Source organism: Gavialis gangeticus, unplaced genomic scaffold, assembly GCF_001723915.1.
Source record: "Gavialis gangeticus isolate Ggan-Ray unplaced genomic scaffold, GavGan_comp1, whole genome shotgun sequence".
Lineage (NCBI taxonomy): Eukaryota > Metazoa > Chordata > Crocodylia > Gavialidae > Gavialis > Gavialis gangeticus.
Genome location: NW_017729007.1, coordinates 4,824,840 through 4,847,598, shown reverse-complemented (window position 1 = coordinate 4,847,598; position 22,759 = coordinate 4,824,840). Strand labels below are relative to the sequence as shown.

Here is a 22,759-nt window from a genome sequence, read left to right as displayed (position 1 = left end):
ATAGGTATTGGCTGATATGGGTTGTTAAAAGTGAGCCATTGGTATCGGCCCAAAAAATCTCTATTAGTTCACCCCAATAAACATATTTTAATGCAATTTATCATGCAAAAGAACTAGTTAGCTTGATTTTGGATATTTGCTATAACTCAAAGCAAAGTTAGTGTCATAGGTATAAAAAATGTTTACCTCAAACAAAATTGATAAAGCTCTTAACTTCCCACTTCTTTTAACTGCTTCCTGAAAATTTGTAAATTCATCTCCATTGTAGCAGTAGATTTGCATCTGTAAATATAATTATACATGCAAATATATATGATACAGAAGAAAAATGTACTTGAGAGAATATAAACAAGAACATTTATTTCAGAGATTTTTACTTTGAAAAAAAGTCTTAAAACAGTAACAAACTAATTCTAATAAATGAACCTGTTCTATATCTGTTATCTCTTTCTGTAGCCTGGTCTTGGTCCTGTCTGGCCTGGCCAGAAAAAAACTTCCCTTGTCTTCATCAGGGCAGGATTTCAGAACTTCTATCTTCCCCAGACTACAAGAAGAGGTGTCCTAGCTATTCCACAGCTGGAGTTTTGTAGCTTAGCCAGGCTCTGCATCTTCAAATCCCTACTCTGATTCAGAGTGTGGAAACCTTCTACCTCAGGGCAGAGTTTGTCACTCCCCTTCTCCTCCCACAGGTTATCAGAGGAGACTCTGCTCTCAGACATCTTGGTGGGATAGATGACAATGGGTGGAAGGTTGAGTAGAAATTCTAAATTGGTCTTGCAGCTAGGAAGACTGGTTGGACTACACTGCTGAGAGTACTCCTAAATAATAGCTTCCCATGGGAACAGAAGAGAGAAAGCGCCTCACCAATGGCCCCTGTCTAGTGCTTGTATTTTTTGTATACTTTGTAAAATAAGCCTCCCGTGAATCTACTTTAACTTTCAGGAATTTTATCACTAGTGGGAGTTTGGCCCATGTTAGATTGTAAGGCTAGACTATGATTTGATACCAAATGTTGTGTCCATGTCTCCTGAACAACTCTGAATTTTGAAAATTTGTATTTTAATTTTAGAATAGCAAACTAAATAAAATTGTATAGTGGAGACTTAATTCAGAGGCGACTGAAAAGAATGAGAAATCCTAGGTGCTTTAAATCAAGTCCTAAGTCATTTTTTAAAAATATACAAAAAAATCTGTTAAATTGGAACATGGATCATTTTCACACCATGTACCATGATACACTATAAAGTAACATCTTAAACAAGTAATGTTATTACTTACAGGAATATACAGTATCAGAATTTATTATAATTGTTACCTCGAGAGGAAACTTTTGTCCTTCTAAACTATGTTCAGATCCATTTGATGATCTATTGCATTTTCCCCAGTGAAAAGTGATCTTGCTTGCTTTAAATACTGTATCTAAGCCACCTCCACTGACATAATAATCATTTGTCAGATTAATTTCCACTAAAGAGACAAAAAAAATGGTCAACGGACATGCGCAAGCATTTATGTTTCAAACATACAAGAATTAGGGGCTAAAAGGTAAACATTAAGAAAACATATTGCAGAGCCAAGAACAGAACCTAGGAATAATGAAATGACACTAAGGAAAAGAACATTTAGGCTAGACAACAGAAAGAATTTCCTAAGAGTGAGGGCCTATAATGTTGTGGAATAGTATTCCAAAGAAAAAAGAGGTTGTCTCATTGGAGACTGTTGTAAAGAGATTTTTAGTCCATGTTCTATGTCTGGAACAGCAATACTCTTTTCCCTTCCACCCCCAAGACACACTGTTGCTCCTCAGCAAGATAGAAACAACTTTTGGTCATTACCATACCAGATTCAAATAGCAAACTGAGGTGACAGTTCTATACACAGCTGGTCCCATGATCTACTTACTGATGAGTGGATAAATTATTCATGATAACTTTGAAAAGTCATTTTTGTATGTTAATTGCATCCTGCAGACAGATATTATTAGTAATAATTATTATTTTGTGGCAACTGCTAAATTATTATTTAAGTATATAAGTACTTATTATGGGATGACACTAATGTTCTGATTGCTCTGGCTATATCTCTCTATGCCCATAATTTTCATTTATATTCTTTATTTTTGTGGCTTTTCCATTACACTTGGCTGCTATCACCACCTGGATTTTCTCTAATTGCTAAAAGCCAGAAATGCAAAACTGAAAAAAAAATAAACATTACTGAAAAACCTCAGCAACCCATCTGTGATATTTCATTTTCTTGACCCTCTATTTAACTGAAACATGGATTTTGACATGTTACCGGTTTTGCCAGTATTGTGAATGTAAGTATCTCCCAAAGATTCCTTTTCCCAGCCATGGAATTGAAGTTTCTTCAGATTTACATTTACTTGAGTAAGGTCTTCATCGATATTAATAGGAGACTGTTTACCATCATTGCATGCTGGATATTTCTTCCACCAATTATTTTGGTCCAAAGTTCCTAAAAATAAAAACACAATTGGTAAATATTTAATTGCAAGCTAATATTTCTAACTTTTACGTGTAAAAAAGGGAAAATACAGAAAGTCAAGGGCTGCCAGAAAATTTGCAATTCTCAGCCTTCATTTGCACCGTAGCAACCAATGTATATGACCTCCATCCTCAATTCTGGATATCACAATTTTTAACTACCAAAAAATAATAAAAGATATTGCTTCTACCACAAGAGTTCAGACTGCTTTTGCCTTTAGACCAACACAGCTACAATCTATATTCCTGAAACATGGAAGATATTGGAATTAGCCATTTTGAAATGAAAATTTCACAATTTTACAAGAAAGAAGCAAAATCCAACACCCTGAGACCTCAAAACAAACTCCCTGCTCTAGCCCTTTGTTTGAGCTGAATTTGCATACTCACAGAGCAGCTTCTCCAAAACTGAACTTCTCTACCCAGGAGAACCATTCCATCCACCAGTTCTCCTGTGCAATATGAAACAACTTAACAAGAAAAGAAGCAAAATTAAATAAACTTTCCCACCCAGAAGAACTTATACCACCCTCCAGTTCTTATATCACCCTCCAGTTCTCCTTGCAACATGAAGTTTTGTTTCTACCTGGGAGCAATTTTAGAATCTCTGCACTCTCCTTTGCCTGAGGAAGGGTGTGTGAACCTGAAAGCTTGCAAATAATTTTTTTTTGCAACTATCTAGTTGGTGTAATAAAAGATATCACCTCTACCACAAGAGTTCTGACTCCTTGAGTAAAGACATTGTTTTTGGAGAATTGTTACCCTGAAAAAGAATTCTATGACTCCAGGAACTTCACCAAGGACTTCGCTGTTGCTCTTAATATTCCATAGAAAGCATGAAGGTATTATAATGAGAGATGTGACAGATTTGGAATTGCCCTGTAATAACTTATGGTTATTACATGCTTTGATTTGTCTGACTATGGAAAAAGAGATTCTTTAGGGATCTAAAATAAATTAATAAGGGGTTAATTCAAACAAGGTTTGGCTGCACAGGCACAAAAAAGACAGTTGCTTCAGATGGCCAGCCATTTACCAATACTTAAGAGCCAATTCTAACACATCTGCTCTGAGGTCTTATTTTCAACAGACTGGGCACATCTACACATGGCTTTACTGTGGAGCTGACTAATTAGCTTCACAGTAAAGTGTCACCATCTACACATGTCCCCATATTAGGCCACAGGAAATTACCTGTAGGATAATTTGTCTGGGACAAAGATGGCAAAGCACAGAACAAATAAAACATTTCAGACCAATTACAAGGGCTTGGCTAACCCAATTGTACAATATATGTGTAATCACATCCAAAATACCTAACACATGTTGGCAAGTGCATATTGTAGTTCTCCAAGACACAGAAAAATATCCCTCAGACCCAAAGAACTTCAGACCTATTGTCATCTTTTCAAACTCTTTGAATGCCTTATTTTTAAACTATTTGTCATCAGTTTTCAAAGGACACCCAACCTCTGATCAAGCTGGCTTCTTCCCAAGGAAATTATGCACTGGTCAAATATTAGACATCACACAGCACACTGCAGATGGTTTTGAAAAAGGAAATGGTCACTGGTGCCATGCCCATAGACCTCTCAGCAGCTCATAACACTGTAAACCACCAGAGGCTCCTTGCAAAAAGGTGTGATCTGGTGAAAGATTACCAACTACTACAAATAATATGATCCTTGATAGAAAATTGGTGATTCTATGTTGAGTTATATAAATAGAGCTGATGGTAAAAACAAAAAAAAAGTAATGACCTACCTCAAGGTAGTGGTACTTGCACTTACGTTATTTAACTTTTTCACTCATGATCAACCAATTTACCCAGGCATGAGAGGTTTTATTTATGCAGACAATCTGTGTACTGCTGCCCAAGCTAGGAACTTTGCCTAGGTCAAGGCCATGTTGGCATCAGCACTCAATTGGTTGTCAGACTATTAAATCAAAAAGCTATGTGCCAATCCAAATAAAACATGGGTTAGTTTTTTCCACTTTCAGAAATGACGTACTTGTAAGCAACCCATCCAAACCTGGAATGGAATAGCTCTTGCCCAGTGCCTGAATCCTATCTACCTGGGAGTGACACTAGACTGCACACTTTCATATAAAGCACAAGTAGAAAAGAAAAAGTACAAAGTTAGTTCCCAGAGTAACATATTAAAGATGCTTATCAACTCCATATAGGGGGCAATCCAACAATGTTATGATGTACTGTGCTTGTACTTTGTTATTTGGGAGCTGAATATGCATGTCCAGTTTGGGAAAGATCAGCACATGGAAAGAAGCTAGATAACGTGCCAAACAAAAGCTGTAAGTACACTACTGGATGCCTTAAATCAGTGAATGTCAACAGTCTCCGCTTATCAGAATTGCCCCACCAAACATCAGGAGAGCAGTAGCAAGCAAAATAGAACATACCCGGAAGACCAAAGATAAGATATACCCACTACATGGCCACACTGAGACTCCCGGTAGACTAAAATTACAAAAACGTTTCCTCTCTACAACGCAGCCACTGGATGAAACATTGATAGCCACATAAAAATGTGGCAATCATGCCCAGAGATACCTCAGGAGGGAGTTAGAATGAGTATCAAAGCTGCCAAACAAATCCCTGCGGGCACAGACCTTGTTTGGTCAACATGGAGAAGTTTGAACCACTTCCAAACAGGGGTCAGTAAGACTAAAATGAACATATAACTTGGGTGCTCTAATGATGTGAATACTATGTATGAATGTGGAGGAGACTTTCAGACAACAGAATACCTCATGGTCTGCCCACATATGGGGGAACCATGCAGGAACAAGGACCTTGCTATGGGTACAGGTCAAGTAATAGTATGTGCCCATTTTTGGACTGAAAACTGGACCTCTGGGAAAGGCCCAGACTGTCTAAACTTCCAGCCCATGTGCAGCTTATCCTTATTTTGGACAAGGTCTAAGACTATATACAGTTATGTATAGTTATAAGTACGAGCGTTGGTAGAATTTCTGGTTCAATTCTTTGTAAGGAAATCATCTCTATTCTTGCAGAATTTTCATAAGAGAAGAAAGGACATGAGATGTGGGGCAAATTTTCTACCATGTTTTATTTTGTCTCTCAAAGCTTCTATTTAAGAATGCTTGGCATTAAACAAACATCTTGCAGGAGAGCAATGACTAGAGAGCACTCAAAATACCATGTGTAAATACTCTGCAGCCACCTACTACAATATGGAAAGAAAATCCTCACTGACCCCACACCCTTGGTTGTCACCTACCTTCCTGCACTTGAACTGATAAGAGGAATCATCAGTTATAGCTTTTACTTGAAAAGGACAGACCTTGAGAGAAAAAATATATTTTCTAGCATCTGACGTGTCCCCAAATAAGATACACACCTTGTTGTTGAAAGGTGGACTGAAACAAAAAAAGACCTTTCCTTGAAAATACTGGTAAGTATGGTATATTTGCATAGAGATCACAGTACGCTATAATGGAAGGAGGAGGGATAGCAAAAACCTGTAGCTGTTCTGTCAAGCGCCTAGCTACACAGTGAGGCAATTCTTCTGTTGCAAAGGATTTAGAAAGATAACAGATCAGAATGGTTGTAGCGCCACGGGTTCCTATTTGAAATTTCTGGGCATTTATACACATACATTTGTCTGCTCTGACACGCTGCAGATCCAGTACATTGGAGTAGACACGATTACTCGAGTCTGCTCTGCACGTGAGCTGATGCCCCTTACCCTGACCTGCATTTGTATAAATGGTGAAATGTGTGTCAGCACTGAGACAATGGCAGTGGTGTGCTTTTGAACTAAAACATCTTTGATGTGTTTTATTTCAAAAGCGCGTCACCAGCACTTTCTCAGCGCTGATGTGTATTTTGCTGTTTATACAAATGCATGGAGTACAGCGTAAGCATGTGTACAAATGCCCTCTGGGTTTATCTTGTGAATCATGTTTGCTCACCTAACAGTGCTAATATTGTATGGCACCTGGAGCACCCTTGAAAGAATCTTAAGGCAACCTAAGGAGCCACAGCACCCAGATGGGAATCAGTGAAATAGACAAAAAACTATGCATCAGAATGAACAACCACAGAAAAAAAGATAAATAACTGAAACATCAGAATACAAGTAGAACTTTTGTTCACACCAAAAACTCTTCCTTCCTCACCTCAAAGTCTTTGTTCTCAAGAGAAATTTATGCAACGCCTTCAAATGTAAGCATGGGAACAAATTTTATTATCTTACTAGACATTAAGACTTGGGGACTTAACACAGACTTTGTGGCCCATTAAAATCTACCTGATCCCCACTAATCTCTTTTCACTCTACAGGGCCAAGTACAGACAGTTAAAAAACCTGAGGCTAAATCAATTTAATCTTTGCAGGTTTCTGTAAGCTAACTTGATTGAACCAAAAATAAAGTGAACTAACATTCACTTTTCAACCTGAAAGGTAGCCAGACCCTTGTAGTGGCCCATACCAGGAGGTGGGGGGTAGAGGGGGACACAGCTACAGCATGCCTCCCAGTCTGTCAGCCACTGCAGCAGGGAGATGGGAGACTCCCTCAGCCACGCTCCCTCTTCAGCCTCCAGCCAGCTGAGGAGGGGGCATGGGGGGAACCCCCCCCACACTGGGCTCTGAGCTAGGGTCTACTTGGATTGGGTGCCCACAGCCAAAGCTGGGCCAATCACTTGGCCATATGCCCTCCTTGGCCAGCTGAGGAGGGACTGGGGAGGGGGAAATGTCTCCTGTCTGGTTCTGGACCCCTAGCCAGGCTGTGTTGGGTGCAGGGTGGGGAGAAGTCTGCAGCAGAGGCCGTTTTTCCCCCTGCCACCTCCTCCTCAGCCACTCTGCTGGCTGAGGAGGGGGAGTGGCCATGGCTAGGTGATCACCCCAGCTCCTGGTTTGGGCAGGGAGAATAAAGCCCCACTGTGGGCTTCCCTGCAGCCAGGAGTTGGGGTGATCACTTGGCCATGCTCTCTCCTCAGCCAGCAGAGGAGGGAGTGAAAACGGAAATGGCCCCCACACCTGGCTCTTGACCCCTCCACTCCTACCAGGCTGTGCTCAGCATAGGGGGAAGTTTGCAGTGGAGGCCATTCCCGCCCCACCCCCAAACCCTCTCCTCAGCTGGTCTGCCAGCCAGGGAGAGTGCTCAGGCAGGGTGAGTAAAGTCCCCACTGTGAGGTTCCCCACAGCTGGGAGCCAGGGCCCCTGTTCAGCCAGCAGGCTGGTTGAGGAGAGAGTAGGAGGTAAAATGACCACCACTGCTTTACTCCCCTCATACGAGATGGGAACTGGGAACTGAGATGATCATCCAATCATGTCTTCTCCCCAGCCAGTAGGCAGGCTGAGGGGGGAATTGGGTGGTCTCACTCTCCCTCCCCCTCCCTTGGCAGTGCAGGGGGGCGGGGATGACCACAGTGGGGTCTTTACTCCCCCCACCTGAGGCAGGATCCTAGGCAATCACCCAGCCACACCTCTTCCACAGCCTGCGGGCCAGCTGGGGAGGGAGGGAAACACTCTTTTCCCAGCTCTGAACGTCCAGCCAGGCTGTGCCCAGCATAAGGGGAAGCCCACAGGGGGGGCTTTACTCCCCTTACCCCAGCTGGGAGCTGAGCCAATTCCTACAGAGGAGGAGGTGGTAGGGCCGGGGGAATCTGCCAGGGTCTGGGGATCTTAGAGCTGGGGGTGGGGCTGCCCTTCTCTGCTGGAGCAGAGAGCATAGCCCAGGGCTGCACAGCATCCTGGGATGCTGGAGAACCCCAAGATAAGTTGAATTGGGAGGGGATCTGGGATAGAAGTTCCATAAATCAATTTGACCTAAATCAGTTAAGTCTGATACTACATCCAACCAGGTTCATCTTAAATCAGTTTTGGCCATTTTGGAAGAGGTTTAAGTGCACTGAACTTCTGGTCTGTTACACATTTAAACTAGTTTCTGATCTCTTAAACCAGTTTATGTGTAACTTCTATCCCTAGCCCAGATGATAAGTAGGGCTACTTGCAGATGTTAAAACAAACAAACAAACTGAGCTTTACCAGAAGAAGCAGCACGTTACTTCAACACAGCTCTGCAGTATCTGTTAAGATTGGGTGCTTCAGCGGGACTTTTTGGCACTTTTAACTAAAGCTGATTCAATCAGCTATTAGATACAAGTGTCAAAAAAGCCCCACTAAAATGCCCAGTCTTTACAGACACTGCAGAGCCAGATTGAAGTAATGTGCTGCCTCTTCTGGGCATGTGCAGGGTTCGGTGCGGGAATGCACCAAGTTTAAAGTAAAGCACAGTTTTGTTTTGTTTTTTTAACGTTTGGCAAGCAGCCTGAAGGTCTACTCAATTTGCAATTCTGTGGATTTCACAGAAAATGTGAATAATTGGATTGTTTGCAAGATCAACTTAAAAAAAAACTTAATAAAAATAAAATTTTGGCACCCTAGTGAGGTCCAGCAGGCCTTGCTGCCACTGCAGCCTGGCCTGGCCTTCCCGCCACTGCAGCCTGGCCTGGCCTTCCCCCCCACCTCAGGAGGGTGGGGGTGGAGTGCCAGCTGGTGGGGTGACATGCCAAGGCCTTGCTGAGGGCTGCTCCACCTGGTTCCAGCTACTCTCAAGATGGAAGCTGCCCCCTCATCTCTCCACCCCCTGCCGAGGCATAAGCTTAATGGGTTATTTTCATTAAGGTAAGCATAAATAAATAGTTTTAAACTTTTTTGTATGACTCTACATATATTTTGCTTTATTGCATATCATATATAAGCACATCCAGGAAATATCCCTGGAATTTGCTATTTATACTGTGACCAACCCGCAAAAATTTAGTTTCTCTACATTTTAAGTAGGTCCCTAATGATAACCACCCTCTTGAATGGTCTGGTTCGTCCACTTACCAGGATCTGTTACCTCATAATGTCTCTTATGTCCTGTTTTTATTTGCATCTGGAATTTTGTTTAACTTGTTTGTTTTGTTTTACGTACATGTGGATAGAGCCCTGTTCTATCTGCTATTTAGCTCAAGCTGTGTCTGCTGTTTTCTTAGAGACCTGTGAAAGGGTACTTGGTACCCAAAAGCTTGCCCATATCCCCCCAACTATACAGGGGGGTCCAGTAAAAAAATACTACCCACAAAACTGTTTGTCATATACAACTACAGCAATCTGCACGCATGCCTTAAGGACTATATTTTACAAGCAAGAAAATGTGAGTCAAGTATCTTCTAATCAAATCTGTTCCACACTGTTCTACACATCTATTATGGTTAGAGTGAACAGACCTTGTAATTTACCAGGATTTGTCCATTTTGGGGGTTATTGCTTGTTTGCCTCTCCCAGCACTGTCTTCCCTCTCTCCCTTTCTCCATCCCCACTTTTCCCTCCCTTCTTCCTGTCTTTTGTATTCAAATCATTCTCTCCATTTTATATGCTACCTTGTGTGTGTCCTTTCACAGCATCTGATGAAGTGAGCTTGGGCTCATGAAAGTTTATGCTATATATCTCTGATGTAATTAGTTTATAAGGTGTGCCTTCTACCTGATATCACTGAGGCCAGTTCTGTCCCAGATTCAATTTAATTGACCAGTTGCCTGGCCAGCCAATTGCTTCTCTTCTTTCAGTAACACCCCTTCTTTTTCCCCCATCCACAGTGGCAATCACTGCACAATCTCCACAGCCTAAACAACACTGAAGGTGAAATACCTCTTTTAGATCTTGGTCAGTGGATCAGTGGTTGCCAGACTCTTGATTTAATAATGCATGCACACTAGCTCACTGCATCAGTTACAATTCATAATGCATTGAGTTTGGCTTAACCCCTTTCTCCTTAAGAGCTCCCTTTTCTCAGCATGAAAAAAATACTCTCATAGCTCCCTTTTTCAAACAACTTAATCTTGACCACTCTATCTATCTCTAAGTTTGAGTTTGTTTTTTTACAACTGCATCAATATCCTCACCTTTAAATCTACGTCCCAGGTCCATGCCATTTTCATTCTAAGAAAATGACACCCATTAAAGCCTCAAATAAACTCTGTCAAGCTAAAATAGGGCATAGTGTAACTGAGGGGGGCAAGCAGGGCACCAACCCTGGGTGCCAACTATAGGGGGTGCCAGAATCCCTCCAGGAGCCATAGGAGCTGGATAGTGCTGCCCTGTACTCAGCAGTATAATTATAAAGGGTCCAGAGGAGTTCGCTAGTTCCTCCAGTCTTATGGTAAAAGCATTTGAACTAATGGAAAACTGTAAGATGTAGGGTTAGAAAGAGATGTGCAATTGACAAAGAGGGCAGTCAGAAGGCTGAGCCAGAGGAAGGGATGGTAGTGGCTAGGCATCTGGCTATGCATGACAGGATGGCTAAAGGAAGAGAAGTTGTATGGCTATAAAAGCCTCCAGTTGACTTGGGAAGGGGAAATGAAAATGTTTTTGGATGGAAGGGCAGACAAGAAGAAGGAAACAGACCCTATTGATCTCCCAGAAGGCTTGTGAACGTAACCGCTAGAGCTGGCTGAACTATTTTGAATGTCTCCTTCTTTACCAAAAAATGATATTTTATTCAAGACAAAGTTTGTGGAGAAAAAATATTCCTATTTCTCCAGCCAGCTTTGCTGCATATACATGCCCAGTGATCAAGATTCTACCAAGTGTGTGAATGCTGATGCCCCTGAAGATACTTATACAACCCTGATAGTTTTATTGACATAAATTGCTAATAGTCATTGTGAATAAAGCAGGGATTCTTCCTCTCACTGTTTAGTTCAGAGATGCTCACCCTCTAGCCCAGGGGCAGGTTACTCAGCACAGGTGCCAGATTGTGGCATGCAAAGGCATTTTGTTTGGTACGAAAGCCTCAGGAAGGATGGAAGGGAAGGGGCCGACGCTATGCTGTCACAAGGATCAGGCCCCTCAAGGCTTCCCTGTCATTTGCCCCTGGCATGCAAACACCTTACAAGTCGAGGTGGTGGATGTTTTGGCACTCTGACTTAAAACACTGCTGACTCCTACTCTAGCCCGTGGGCCAAATGAGGTGCACAGAATCATTGCATCTGGCCTGCTGGACTCCCTAGGGTCCAGCAATTTAGCAGCTGGGGAGCAATGGCCATTAATATGGCTACCCTGCCCTCTGCCAAATTCCCAAACCCCAAGTTCTGCGTGGTCTGTCAGAACCAAGCCACACCCTCTCCTACCAACTTCTGGGTCAGCCCTGGGCTGCACCCACATGGGGCCAAGGAAAGCTCCTTTCTGCTACAGGGCCACGTTAGGGCCAGGCTGTCTCCCAGAGCCAAACCTCAGCCAGAGCTGGCCCACAGAGGAAACGGGCACAGCTCTACTTGACAGAAAACTAGATTGTTCCCTGGTTCCATGAATGTTCATGGAAAACTACATAGAAGAAAAGAAATGGCAGCTTCAAAGGTGCAACAGAAGAGATGACTTCAAGCTAAGATGAATTAATCAAGCCTACACTTTCAGTGCATCTTGTAGGAAATATGCACTAATATTTGAAAATTTTTACAAAGCATTTTCTTTTCTGTCACAGCAGTAGATACAACTGAAAAACTAGATAAACAAAGATCAATATTATGTTTACTATTCCAGAATTACAAATACATGATACTCATGGGCAGATCCAGGATTTTGTAAATGGGAGTGAGGGAGTAGTGAGCAACACTGCAGGGGTGATGGGCATCTCCACTCCCAGCTTCCCCCAGGGCGTAGAACATGCCATGGAAGCAGCAGCCAGGGACTTCTTTAAAGTCTCTGCATCAGGTAAAAGAATCTCCCCACTCCCAGCAGTCCTGTTGCTTCCTCCTCTACGGTCAACATCTTCTCCTCTTCCCTTCCCGCCTGCCCCAACCCACTGCTACTGCTGCTGTTCCTGGCTGGGGACCTCCAGAGCTGCTTCGGGCCACTCCAGCTGGGGCTGTGGGAGATGCCTATGTAGGGAACCAGGCCTAGCCAGGAACAGCAGCAATGGAGTGTGTGGTCTCCCCTCCCTGCACCTGCTCCCATGGGGAATACTGGCAGGGACTGGAGCAGGAAATCACCTACCACTGTTACTGTTGCTATCCCCAGCTCCCCATGTGGCCTGGCCAGAGCAGGGCACGAGTAGTTCTGGAGCTTCCTCCCCATCCCACCCACAGCAGTGGCAGGAGGGGCGGGAGGAAAGGGAAGAGAAGGGAGAAGATGGGACAGGAGATTGTTACGTGCTTCAGGGACATAAAAATGGTCCTGGCTGCCGCTCTCTTGGCATCATCTGAAATGTGGATGTGGTCATTCCACTGCACTTCCTGATACTAATGCCGAAGAGGTAGACAAAATGAAAGTAATTTTGTAAAAACGTGGTATATAACACTGTCCAAAAAACAACAAACTATGAAGAATATAATTTTGAACACAGGAATTAGGATTTATGTGCTCATTTCAAATATTAGGCTCAACATAGAGTTCTACAACTTTGTCATTGATCAAATGGCATAAATATAGAGAAAATACACTAAAAGAATTGGAGTTTAAGGTTGATGGTGCAATTCATAATTATATGCCCAAGAGACAGCCCCATTACACAAATTGTCCAAGCACTGGATACATGTTAAAAGTCGCAGTTGGTAAAACTGCCAGTTTACATGATGCACAAAAAACCAAAAGAAAAAAGATTTAAAGACATAACCCCCTCAGTAGATTGCTTAACTCTAGGTCAAAAGGTATTTCTGAGCACAGTAGGACTATTATGGTTAAAGTATAATTGCTTCTGTTGCTGATGGGTCACAAGGAACTGATGTGGTTAACATTTTGTCTGGCTGCCTTTACTTCTCAGATCCAAATAGTCAAGTACCTCACTACAGCAAGGGTGGCTTTGATAAGTCTTTGGCAAAATGTGGAGTAGAGACCAAATTCCTGCTTATGGAACTGTCGATGAGATGCATTAAATTGCAGCCATCTTGGAAAAACTGTGGAAACTAAAGCTGAGAAAATAATCCTAGAAAACTATTCTTTGCCAAAAGGAAGCATGAGGCAAATAAAGATAAGCACGATGTAACTGACTCAGACACAAATGAGGCAAAACTGTCAACTCTGAAGAAATATCTGAAGCTTCACAATGAATAAGAATGAATATGAAAACAACAGATAACAAGCTAGAAGAAAAGCTGATTATACTGTCTTTTTCCCTGTCAGATTCTCATACCCCTCTTTGCACCATCCCTACTCCTCATGATCCTTCCTTGCATTGAAACTTGAGCTGCTGCTAGCTACTTTTGTCAGAACTCTGTTGAAAATCTGGCCCATAATATATTACTGTGTGTTTGCCTTTTGTTCAAGCACCAGAAGGAAAAGCATCTGTCGGATGATTCTGCATTTCAGTATCCCGAGCAAGCTGAGCATGAACAGAATTCTGAAGACAAGCTGTGAAAGTGAGGAGGCTGCAGTCCACTCAGCAGCTCTTCAGCAGAAGTATTATTCAGAGGGCTGACACGCTGCTATTCATATATACATAGAACTTAAGCAAATTTTTTGTCTACTGCTATTCACATGTAGACAGCAATGGTATCTGATTTGTGTGGGATAGAACAAATCAAATAGAAGAATATAAATTTAAACCTGGAATCAAGGGAATGTAATTCTGAAACAAAGAACAAATACTGCACAGTATTTCATTTCATTATTGAGAATGGACATATTTGTACAAGAAACAGGGTGCTCTGGCTTTATGACAATACTAATTATGTTAGATAAATTTAAACACTATTATGGAGAGATCTGTACTTTGAAAATTTCATTTTCAGTCAAGTATCATCAGCCCAAACTCTTGTTTCAGCACTACAGTATTAATGTTCTTAGAGCGTATCTGATTAGGATCATGTGTTCTCTTGACCTGAGCTACAGTTGGTGCATATTTCCTAAGGAAATATAAGGCCCCCTCTACACATGCAGGTAAAGGCATGGCATGATGGGAGCTAATGTGCAATTCACACAACTGCACATTAGATTCCATTGTGCCTTATTGCTGGTGCAGGGGAATCCCCCCATCCTGGAGGTGCATGAAATCCCCAGGGTGGGAGGGTCCTGAGGGTGCATGAAACCCCCAGAATTGCAGTATCCCTCCAGTGGCAATCCTTTCACCCTGAGGGTTTCATGCAGTCCTGGGGTGGGGAGGATCACCAGGAGGCACACTGCAGGGACCCAGCATCCGCAGCTGAGGGATTCTGGGTCCTGGCTGCTGAAGGGTGCTACCAGAGTCTCCAGAGGCTAAGAGACCCGACTAGGTGCAGGAATTGCAGCCCCAGCTGATCAAGGTACACCCCTAGCTAAGCAAGGTGCACATTGTGACTGGGAGCCCGGTCAGTTGACAAGGCTCCCAGCTGCAGGGAAGACCCAGTTACACATGCAAACTTAAGCTTGATAGAAACCAGCTATAAATTTAGTACACACTTTTGAGATTTAACTTTATAGTTGGTTGGAGCTTTTAATTGTGTGATAAGTACTTTGCATGTATAGCTGGTCTCAAGGTAATTACACAATTTAGCAGTTAATTGTAAGACACTGGGAATGTGTAGAGGTGATGGAAGAAATGTTAATGTTAATGAGAATTACTAGTAGTGAGAAATACTCTAAGTATGGAGATGGAGGAGCTATGCCTATTTCATAGGCATAAACTTTGATAATACTAAAAGAATAGTATTAGGATTTCAAGCATTATAGAAAGACTGGATAACATAACTCATTTGAATGTTAATGCTATTCCCAAACTGAATTATCCCTCTTTTCAGTCACAGAAATTAAACATAGCCCCTGGAGCAGGTAACACAGTAGGTACAAAAAACAGCCATGGAAGACACTTTTGAAACTAACCTGTGTTTTCTATAACACTCTCTGCTTTATTGTCTAAGCACTGGAACCCTAGAAAAGTTATTTTTAAATGCTGAGTTACAGCTGAAAGAAAACAGAGATTCAATTTCCCCCCCTTCTTCTCATCTTTTCTTCTCCCCTTTATTTTCTCATATATAGTTTGGCCATGGATCAGAGATTAAAGATCTCAGTTCTGTGCAACTAATAACACTCAATTGTTCTTCCTAAAATCTTACGATTTGTTTTCATTTTTAAAGAGTTTATTGATTATAAACAATTTTATTGGAGTGAGACAGGGATGAAGGCATTATCTATCACTCTCCTGAAGTTATATTGGCAAAAAAGAATACAAGAGTCCTTGGACTAGAAGGAAGCATAAGTCTGTAGCCTAATAAGATGGCACGTTGTGGGAGGGAGTACTGGGTTTTGGTCCATGCTCCCAATGTTGTTTATACATTTTACCCAATAACGATTTACTGCAAAGCACATAAACAGCATTATGAGGGGAGACAGTGTGTCCCCCAACCCCCAACTAGGAGGACTTCAGATCCCAAGAGATAAACTTCAGTGCCTCCCAGCACTGATCTGGATTGCAGTGCAGGTTAAATAGAAGCTAAGTGTCTAAATCAGGGGTGGGCAAAATATGGCCCATAGTCTGGATTCAGCTCACAAGGCCATTCTACCCTGCCTGCGGGGCCCCTAAAACATTTAGAAAATTAATATTGATCTGTCCTTGGTTCCTGTCAAAAATGACAGAACCACAGGCAGTAGGACCCAGGGGAAGCCTGGCAGGCTCCCGCAACAGCAGGGCCTGCCTATCTCCATGCCCCCAGCTGGAAGCTCCAGCAGGGTCTTCTGGCTTGGGACTGGCGACTGCCCCGCACCGGAACCTTGGGTAAGGCCAGGGGGGCGCGGGCAGGGGGGGACCCTGGGAAAAAGTGGTCCCTTGCCTGTCCCATGGCTGCTGCTCCCTGCTGCAGCCACTCGCACCCCATGCAGGGCTGTCCCAAGCAGACAAAGGCAGCCCTATTTGGGCCGCGAGCGGCTGCAGTGCAGGGCGCCGAGCATGGGGTGGGGGAGGGGCTGCTTCTGCCCCGCACTCAGCACCAGCTTGTAATCCATGCTGCTGCCAGCCTGAGCCCCGCGCCAGCTCTGGGCTCACCTGTTGGGGCTGTGCACGGCAGCAGCAGCTGTGGCCCCTCAGCTTGCTGTGCTGGGCAGTGTTTGCTGCTGCTGCTGCCTACCCAGAGCTCACACGCTGGGCAGCCCAGAGGTGGTGGTGGCAAACACTGCCCCTTGTGGCAAGCAGGGGGGCCACAGCTGCTGCCACTGTGCGCAGCCCCAACGGGCGAGCCTGGAGCTGCACGGGGGCCCAGGCTGGCAGCGGGGTAGGTTACAAGCTGGTGCTGAGCATGGGGTGGGGGAAAACGGCCCCTCACCTGCCTCTTGGCCAGCACCCTGAGCTGCAGCTGCTCATAGCCCATGTGGGACTGCCTGTGCCTGCTCAGGACAGCCCCATGCAGGCTGCAAGCAGCTGCAGCAGGGAACACTGGTCATGGGGCGGGCGAGGGGCTGCTTTTTTTCTGCACTCAGCACCAGCTTGTCCCCTGCCCTGTACAGCAGGGCTGAGGGGCATTGGGAGTAAGTGGATGCAGGAGTCAGTGGGAGCTCGGGGCCCACACCGCTGTCCCGCGGCCAGCACTGGTGGGGTGGAGAGCAGGGCGGCAGGAGTACAGGGTCCCAGCTGGCAGGGGCTCTATGCAGCCCAGCCCAGCTCCACAGACCCCTGCCAGCCTGCACCCTGCTCTGGGCCCCACCAGCAGTGGCCCTGGGACATTGGTCCCAAGACATTGGGACACTGGTCCCAAGATGGTGACCGGGGGGGTGGAGCACCTGTCAAGGGGTGGGGCTACCCACACGGGCTTTGACAGCTCGCCAAAACTGGGTAAGTGGCCCTCCGCTCGAAATAATTGGGTGCCCCTGGTCTAGATGGCTAATGTGGATTGCTTTCTAGCACATCAGGTAGTCCAAGTACAGGTCTGTAGGGATATCTGTCAGCCAAAATTGAAGCATCTAATATCTATTCTTATATAATAAAGGGCTTGTTTGTTCATAATGTTCTTGTAGCACTTTGATTGGTTAGTGAAATAACCAATCAGAGTGCAGAGTGCTGCCATGACAGTGGTATCAGAGGGGACAGAGTGCTCTGCTCTGTCTCTGCCATCATGGTGGTGCTCTGCTGCATCTGAGGAGCAGGGCAGAAGGGGGAGCGGGGCAGTAAGGCCAGCAGCACTGGATGCAGCGGTGGCACGAGGTGCTGGTGGAGGGGGACGGAGGGGATGGAGAGGTTAGCTCCCCTCCCCCCACTCCTGGAAGGCAATGGTGAAGCAGGGTGGTGGTGCTCCGTGTTGTGTGTCCATTCCCCTGCCTGCCCCCGATCCTCCCCCTGCTAGTATGATTATATGACTGCTGGAATGGGGCTAATGTGGATTGCTTTCTGTGACCTAGGTGATGAAATTCTATCAAAATCCTTTTTAGACAGCTATAAGAATGATTTGATTCTAGTCCATAATGTATACTGCTAATACAGTGTGGCATATTTAAAATGAAACAGACAAAAAAAATCCTATTTTCCTGGTAATTACTGGTACGAGTTGCATTAAGGAAAAGAAAAAGGATAAAAAATATTTAGTTACTTATCTGTCCTTCATCATGTTTTAATATTAGCAAATTATGCCTTACATACATAACCAACAATGCATAGACACAACAGACCAATCAGTACTGAGCAAATACTGAGTCACAGGGTGTGTCCTGACAAGCGCACACACGTGGCAGGGTTGTTTATTTCCCACACGACAAATAGCGGCAACACAAGAGGGCACATCGCTGCATGTGTGCTCTGGCACACAGCAAATTGACCATGCTGCAAGTTAGCAGTGCAATGAATGGGTGCACGTGCAAATGGGTGTGAGGCACTGCAGACTGCATATGCGTGCTCACTGGGATATACCCGTAAAAGCATACCTGTTAAAGTTGATTTGTGTAAAAAATCATCATCAAACTAGGATAATTATCAGACTAATTTGCTCAACCTCTGCCTTCAATATATAAGGATATGCATGGTCTTCTATCCTTTACTGAAATCCAGTTCAGAGTGTCCTTAAGCCTGGCAAATTCTGACAAGGCAATTTGTTATCTTCAGCTCCCATAAATTCTAGAGCTGTCAAACAGTTACGTGGCAATGCTTGCCAGTCACAGATGATAAAGACCGTGGTAATTACTGCCTCTAAAAGGCTTAGGAAAGGCGTGATAGCACACTAGAACAACAAGCTGTGGGGGCCAAAACCAAAAGCTTCTATTAAGGGAGGGAATCTTAAAAACAAGCAGTCACAAAAAGATGTGCTAATCCTGAAACATGAATCCTAATTTTAATTATATTTGGTATAAACCCAGTTTTTGTACACGTATAAATATGTCAGTTAACAGTAAAAATACTTATATCCGCCCCCCCAGCATGTACTGACATTATTACATAGAGATACTTTACAGGGGTACGCAGCCTAACAGGTCATTAGAACTGTATAACTAAATTGTTTATTTGAGGGGGTGGAGGTGTTGGGAAAGTCCAAAAACAAAAGAATGAAATTGTTTTACTTGAAATGAAACTAAATGAAATTTTAAAAAAATTCTTAGGGAAATTAAAAATTCTTAGTGAAATGAAAAGTCTGGTAATACTTTGTTTTGGGCTGCCCAATAGGTTTTATTTAACCTTAAATGAAATACTTTGCTTTGTCTTTGGGTTTTTGATCTCTTTTGATACTTCTTAAGATTACACTTTAGCAGTTTTTAAATTCAAACATAACTTCAAAAAGGAAAAAAAAAAATCAAAACCCACTGTTTTGGAAGCAATAAAGCAAAACTTAAAGACTTTTTAATATTTTTTCCACTAAAACTATTTGCTGAATTTGACATAACTTCATGAATGTTTTGTCCACCATCCCCATAAAATGTATTTTTCAGCTAATAAATTACTAATTTAAATATGCCCAGCTTTAAGTCCTGCACTTAGGATGGAACAATTCCATGCACCAGTACAGGCTGGGGGATGACTGACTGGGCAGCAGCTCTGTAGAAAAGGATCTGGGGTTTACTCTGGAAAATAAGCTGAATATGAGCCAATAGTGTTGCCAGGTATGTTGCCAGCAGATCAAGGGAAGTGATTATTTCTCTCTATTGAGCACTCCCCTCTGGTGAGACTATATCTGGAGTACTGCGTTCAGTTTTGGGCCCCTCATCACAGAAAGGATTTGAACAAATTGGAGAGAGTCCAGCAGAGGGCAATGAAAATAGTGAGGGGGCTGGGGCACATGACTTCTGAGGAGAGGCTGAGGAAACTGGACTTAATTAGTCTGCAGAAGAGAAGACTGAGGGGAGATTTGATAGCAGCCTTCAACTACCTGAAGGTTGTTTCCAAAGAGGATGGAGCTAGACTGTTCTCAGTGGTGGCAGATGACAGAACAAGGAGCAATGGTCTCAAATTGTAGCAAGGGAAATTTAGGTTAGAAATTAGGAAAAAATATCTCACTAGGAGGGTACTCAAACACTGGAACAGGTTATCTAGAGAGGTCATGGAATCTCCATGCTTGGAGTTTTTTTAAGACCCAGCTAGACAGAGCTGTGGCTGGGATAATTTAGTTGAGGATGGTCCTGCTTTGTGCAAGGGGGTTGGACTAGATGATCTACTGTGGTCCCTTCCAACCTTAATTTTCTATGATTCTTTGTATATTGTCATCAGCATGACATAACATTACTAAAAAGTAATTTTTTATGGAAACCTACAGTTTTATTTTTAATGTAAATTCCGCGAAGTCCACAGCAAAGTTTTCACTTTTCTCAACTGTTCTTTTCAAAATCATTAAACTGCTTAATGGCTTGGCAACCTCATTTTTTATTTCATTTATATATAATCAGTTTCCAAAATGATCTGAGTCACCTTTTTTCCTTTCTTTTTATTTCCTGCTTACATAGACGAATATGATCTGCTGGGGGAGAGCAAACATGGCTTTTGTAAAAGGAAATCCTGCCTCTCAAATCTGCTGGCATTCTTTGAGGGTATTAACAAGTACATGGACAAGGGAGATCCAGTTGACATAGTATATTTGGAAATTTCTAAAAGTATTTGACATGGGCTCACCAAAGGCTTTTAGAAAAGCTATGCTGCCATGGTATTGGAGGGAAGGCCTTTTGCGCATTGAGAACTGTTTAAAAGACAGGAAGCCACCAGTAGGGCTGAATGGTCACTTTTCAGGATGGAGGAAGTTCAAAAGTGGGGTCCCACAGGAATCCATGCTGGGCCCTATTTTGTTTAGCATTTTCATCAGTTACCTGGAAATGGGGGAGCACAGTGAAATCTCCAAGTTTGCAGATGTTACCAAATTATTCTTGGTAGTCAAGTCCCAAGCTGATGGTGAGGAGCTGCATCTCAAAAAGGTAGTAGTAGAATTAGAAAGGTACAAAGGAGGGCAGTGAAAATGATCGGGGCATAAAGCAGTTGCTGTATCAGAAGAGGCTAAAGGGGCTTTTTCCATCTATTTAGTTGTTCTAATAAAAGATATCACATCTACCCAAAGAACCTTGCCTTCCTATGTCCTTAGATGAACATGGCTACAACCAACAACTCTATAAAATCATGAAAGGTTTAGACCAAATAAATGGGGAACCGTTGTTGACCAAGTCCCAGGATACTAGAACTAGGGGGTCACCTGCTGAAATTAGTAGGTGATAGGTTTAGAACTAGCAAGAGAAATTACTTTTTTATACAACATGTAGTTAACCTATGGAATTCACTGCCATAGGAGCCAGTAGAGGCGGATGGCACAGCCAGGTTCAAAAAAGGACTTGATAAATTCATGGGATGATAAATCTTTTAATGGCTATTGAGCTGTTAATGATTGGAGATGTTTCCTTTGGCATCTCTAAACCAATAATGGTGGATACCAAGGAAGATACTGAATAGTGGATACAGCATTATATAGATATTGGGTTCAGTGATCGAGAATACTGGGTTAGATGGACTGTTGGTCAGACCCTGTGTAGCACTTCTTATGTTCTTCAACTTAAGAAAAATATTTACCTTCCCTCACTCCCACATGCAGAATAATAGCACAGGATCAAGCAAAGTAAATATTATTTTCTTTCTCCACATGTTACCTAGAGATCAAAGTAAATGTTTGTTTAAGATCTGCACCAATATTCTTCTAAGTATTCATAAAGCCTTTTCAAGGGGAAATGCAATAGAGTCATGACTTTAGCTAAGGACTATTTCCAGCATCAGTCAGTCTCCTATTTTAAGTAGTACAGAGAACAGGAGGTAGATGAAGTTGGCTTTCCCTCTGCATTTACACCCTATGATTTTTCCCCTCAGAACAGAAGTCACACAGAGAAAGCTAACATTTGTTGAAGATTTATTATTGGAAATACTCCTCTATTCCAGCCTCTCTGGATTCAGATAATCCCAACTGTGTCATTTATTTGTGAAGGAGCTCCTGTACTGGGAGATATTATGAAAATTTGATTTAGTGAAGCAACTTTTACCTCTTCCTTCTTGCTCCTATTACCTATTGGTGGCAAGTCCCTGTATTTGTTCATGCTAAAGGCGAAGTTATCTTCAACACTATACTTAACACTCAATTGCCTTGTAACAGAACCGAGCTACTGGAAAATTCTTCTCTGCTTATATTTTTGAGAACTAGACTCATATGTAACACATTTATATGAATTATCTAGCAAATATAGGGGCTATGGGTCCTTAATCATCAATAGTGACAACTAATAACAAAAAAGCAGAAAAGTTATGAAATACTATGAAGCATGTCTGCAGTTTTTCTTTTGCTGCTGCAGACTGCACACATGGTGAAAGGCGATGCCTCTCCATATGGATTTCAGAATTAAAAATAAAAGGATATTTCATGGTTCCATAGTAGCTGGGGTCAGAAGGGACCTGAACAGATCATCTAGCTTGACCCCCTGCCACAGGCAGGAATGAATGCTGGGTTCACAAGACCCCAGACAGGTGATCATCCAACCTCCTCTTGAATTTGCTCAAAGTAGGGGTGAGGACCACTTCCCTGGGAAGTTGGTTCCAGATTTTGGCCACCCTAACTGTAAAAAATTGCCTTCCGATCTCTAACCTAAACCTATTCTCCATCAGCTTATTACCATTGTTCCTCATCACCCCAGGTGGTGCTGGGGAGAGAAGGGCTCTACCTATTTGCTGTTGATCTTCTCTGATGAGTTTGTAGGCAGCCACCAGGTCCCCCCTTGGCCTCCTCTTGCTGAGGCTGAACAGGTTCAGGTCCCTCAGTCTCTCCTATAGGGCCTGTCCTGCTGCACTCTCACCAAGCAGGTGGCCCTCCTCTGAACCCT

General features: G+C 43.1%; 1 protein-coding gene across 1 annotated transcript in view; it reads right to left on the bottom strand.

The window, feature by feature from the left end:
• PTPRZ1 (protein tyrosine phosphatase, receptor type Z1) overlaps positions 1 to 22,759 on the bottom strand; it is a 210,128-nt gene that overhangs the window by 126,972 nt on the left and 60,397 nt on the right. The window contains 3 exon segments of the mRNA XM_019509246.1: positions 187 to 282; positions 1,316 to 1,467; positions 2,299 to 2,478. Of these exon segments, the coding sequence (XP_019364791.1) occupies positions 187 to 282; positions 1,316 to 1,467; positions 2,299 to 2,478 (428 nt within the window).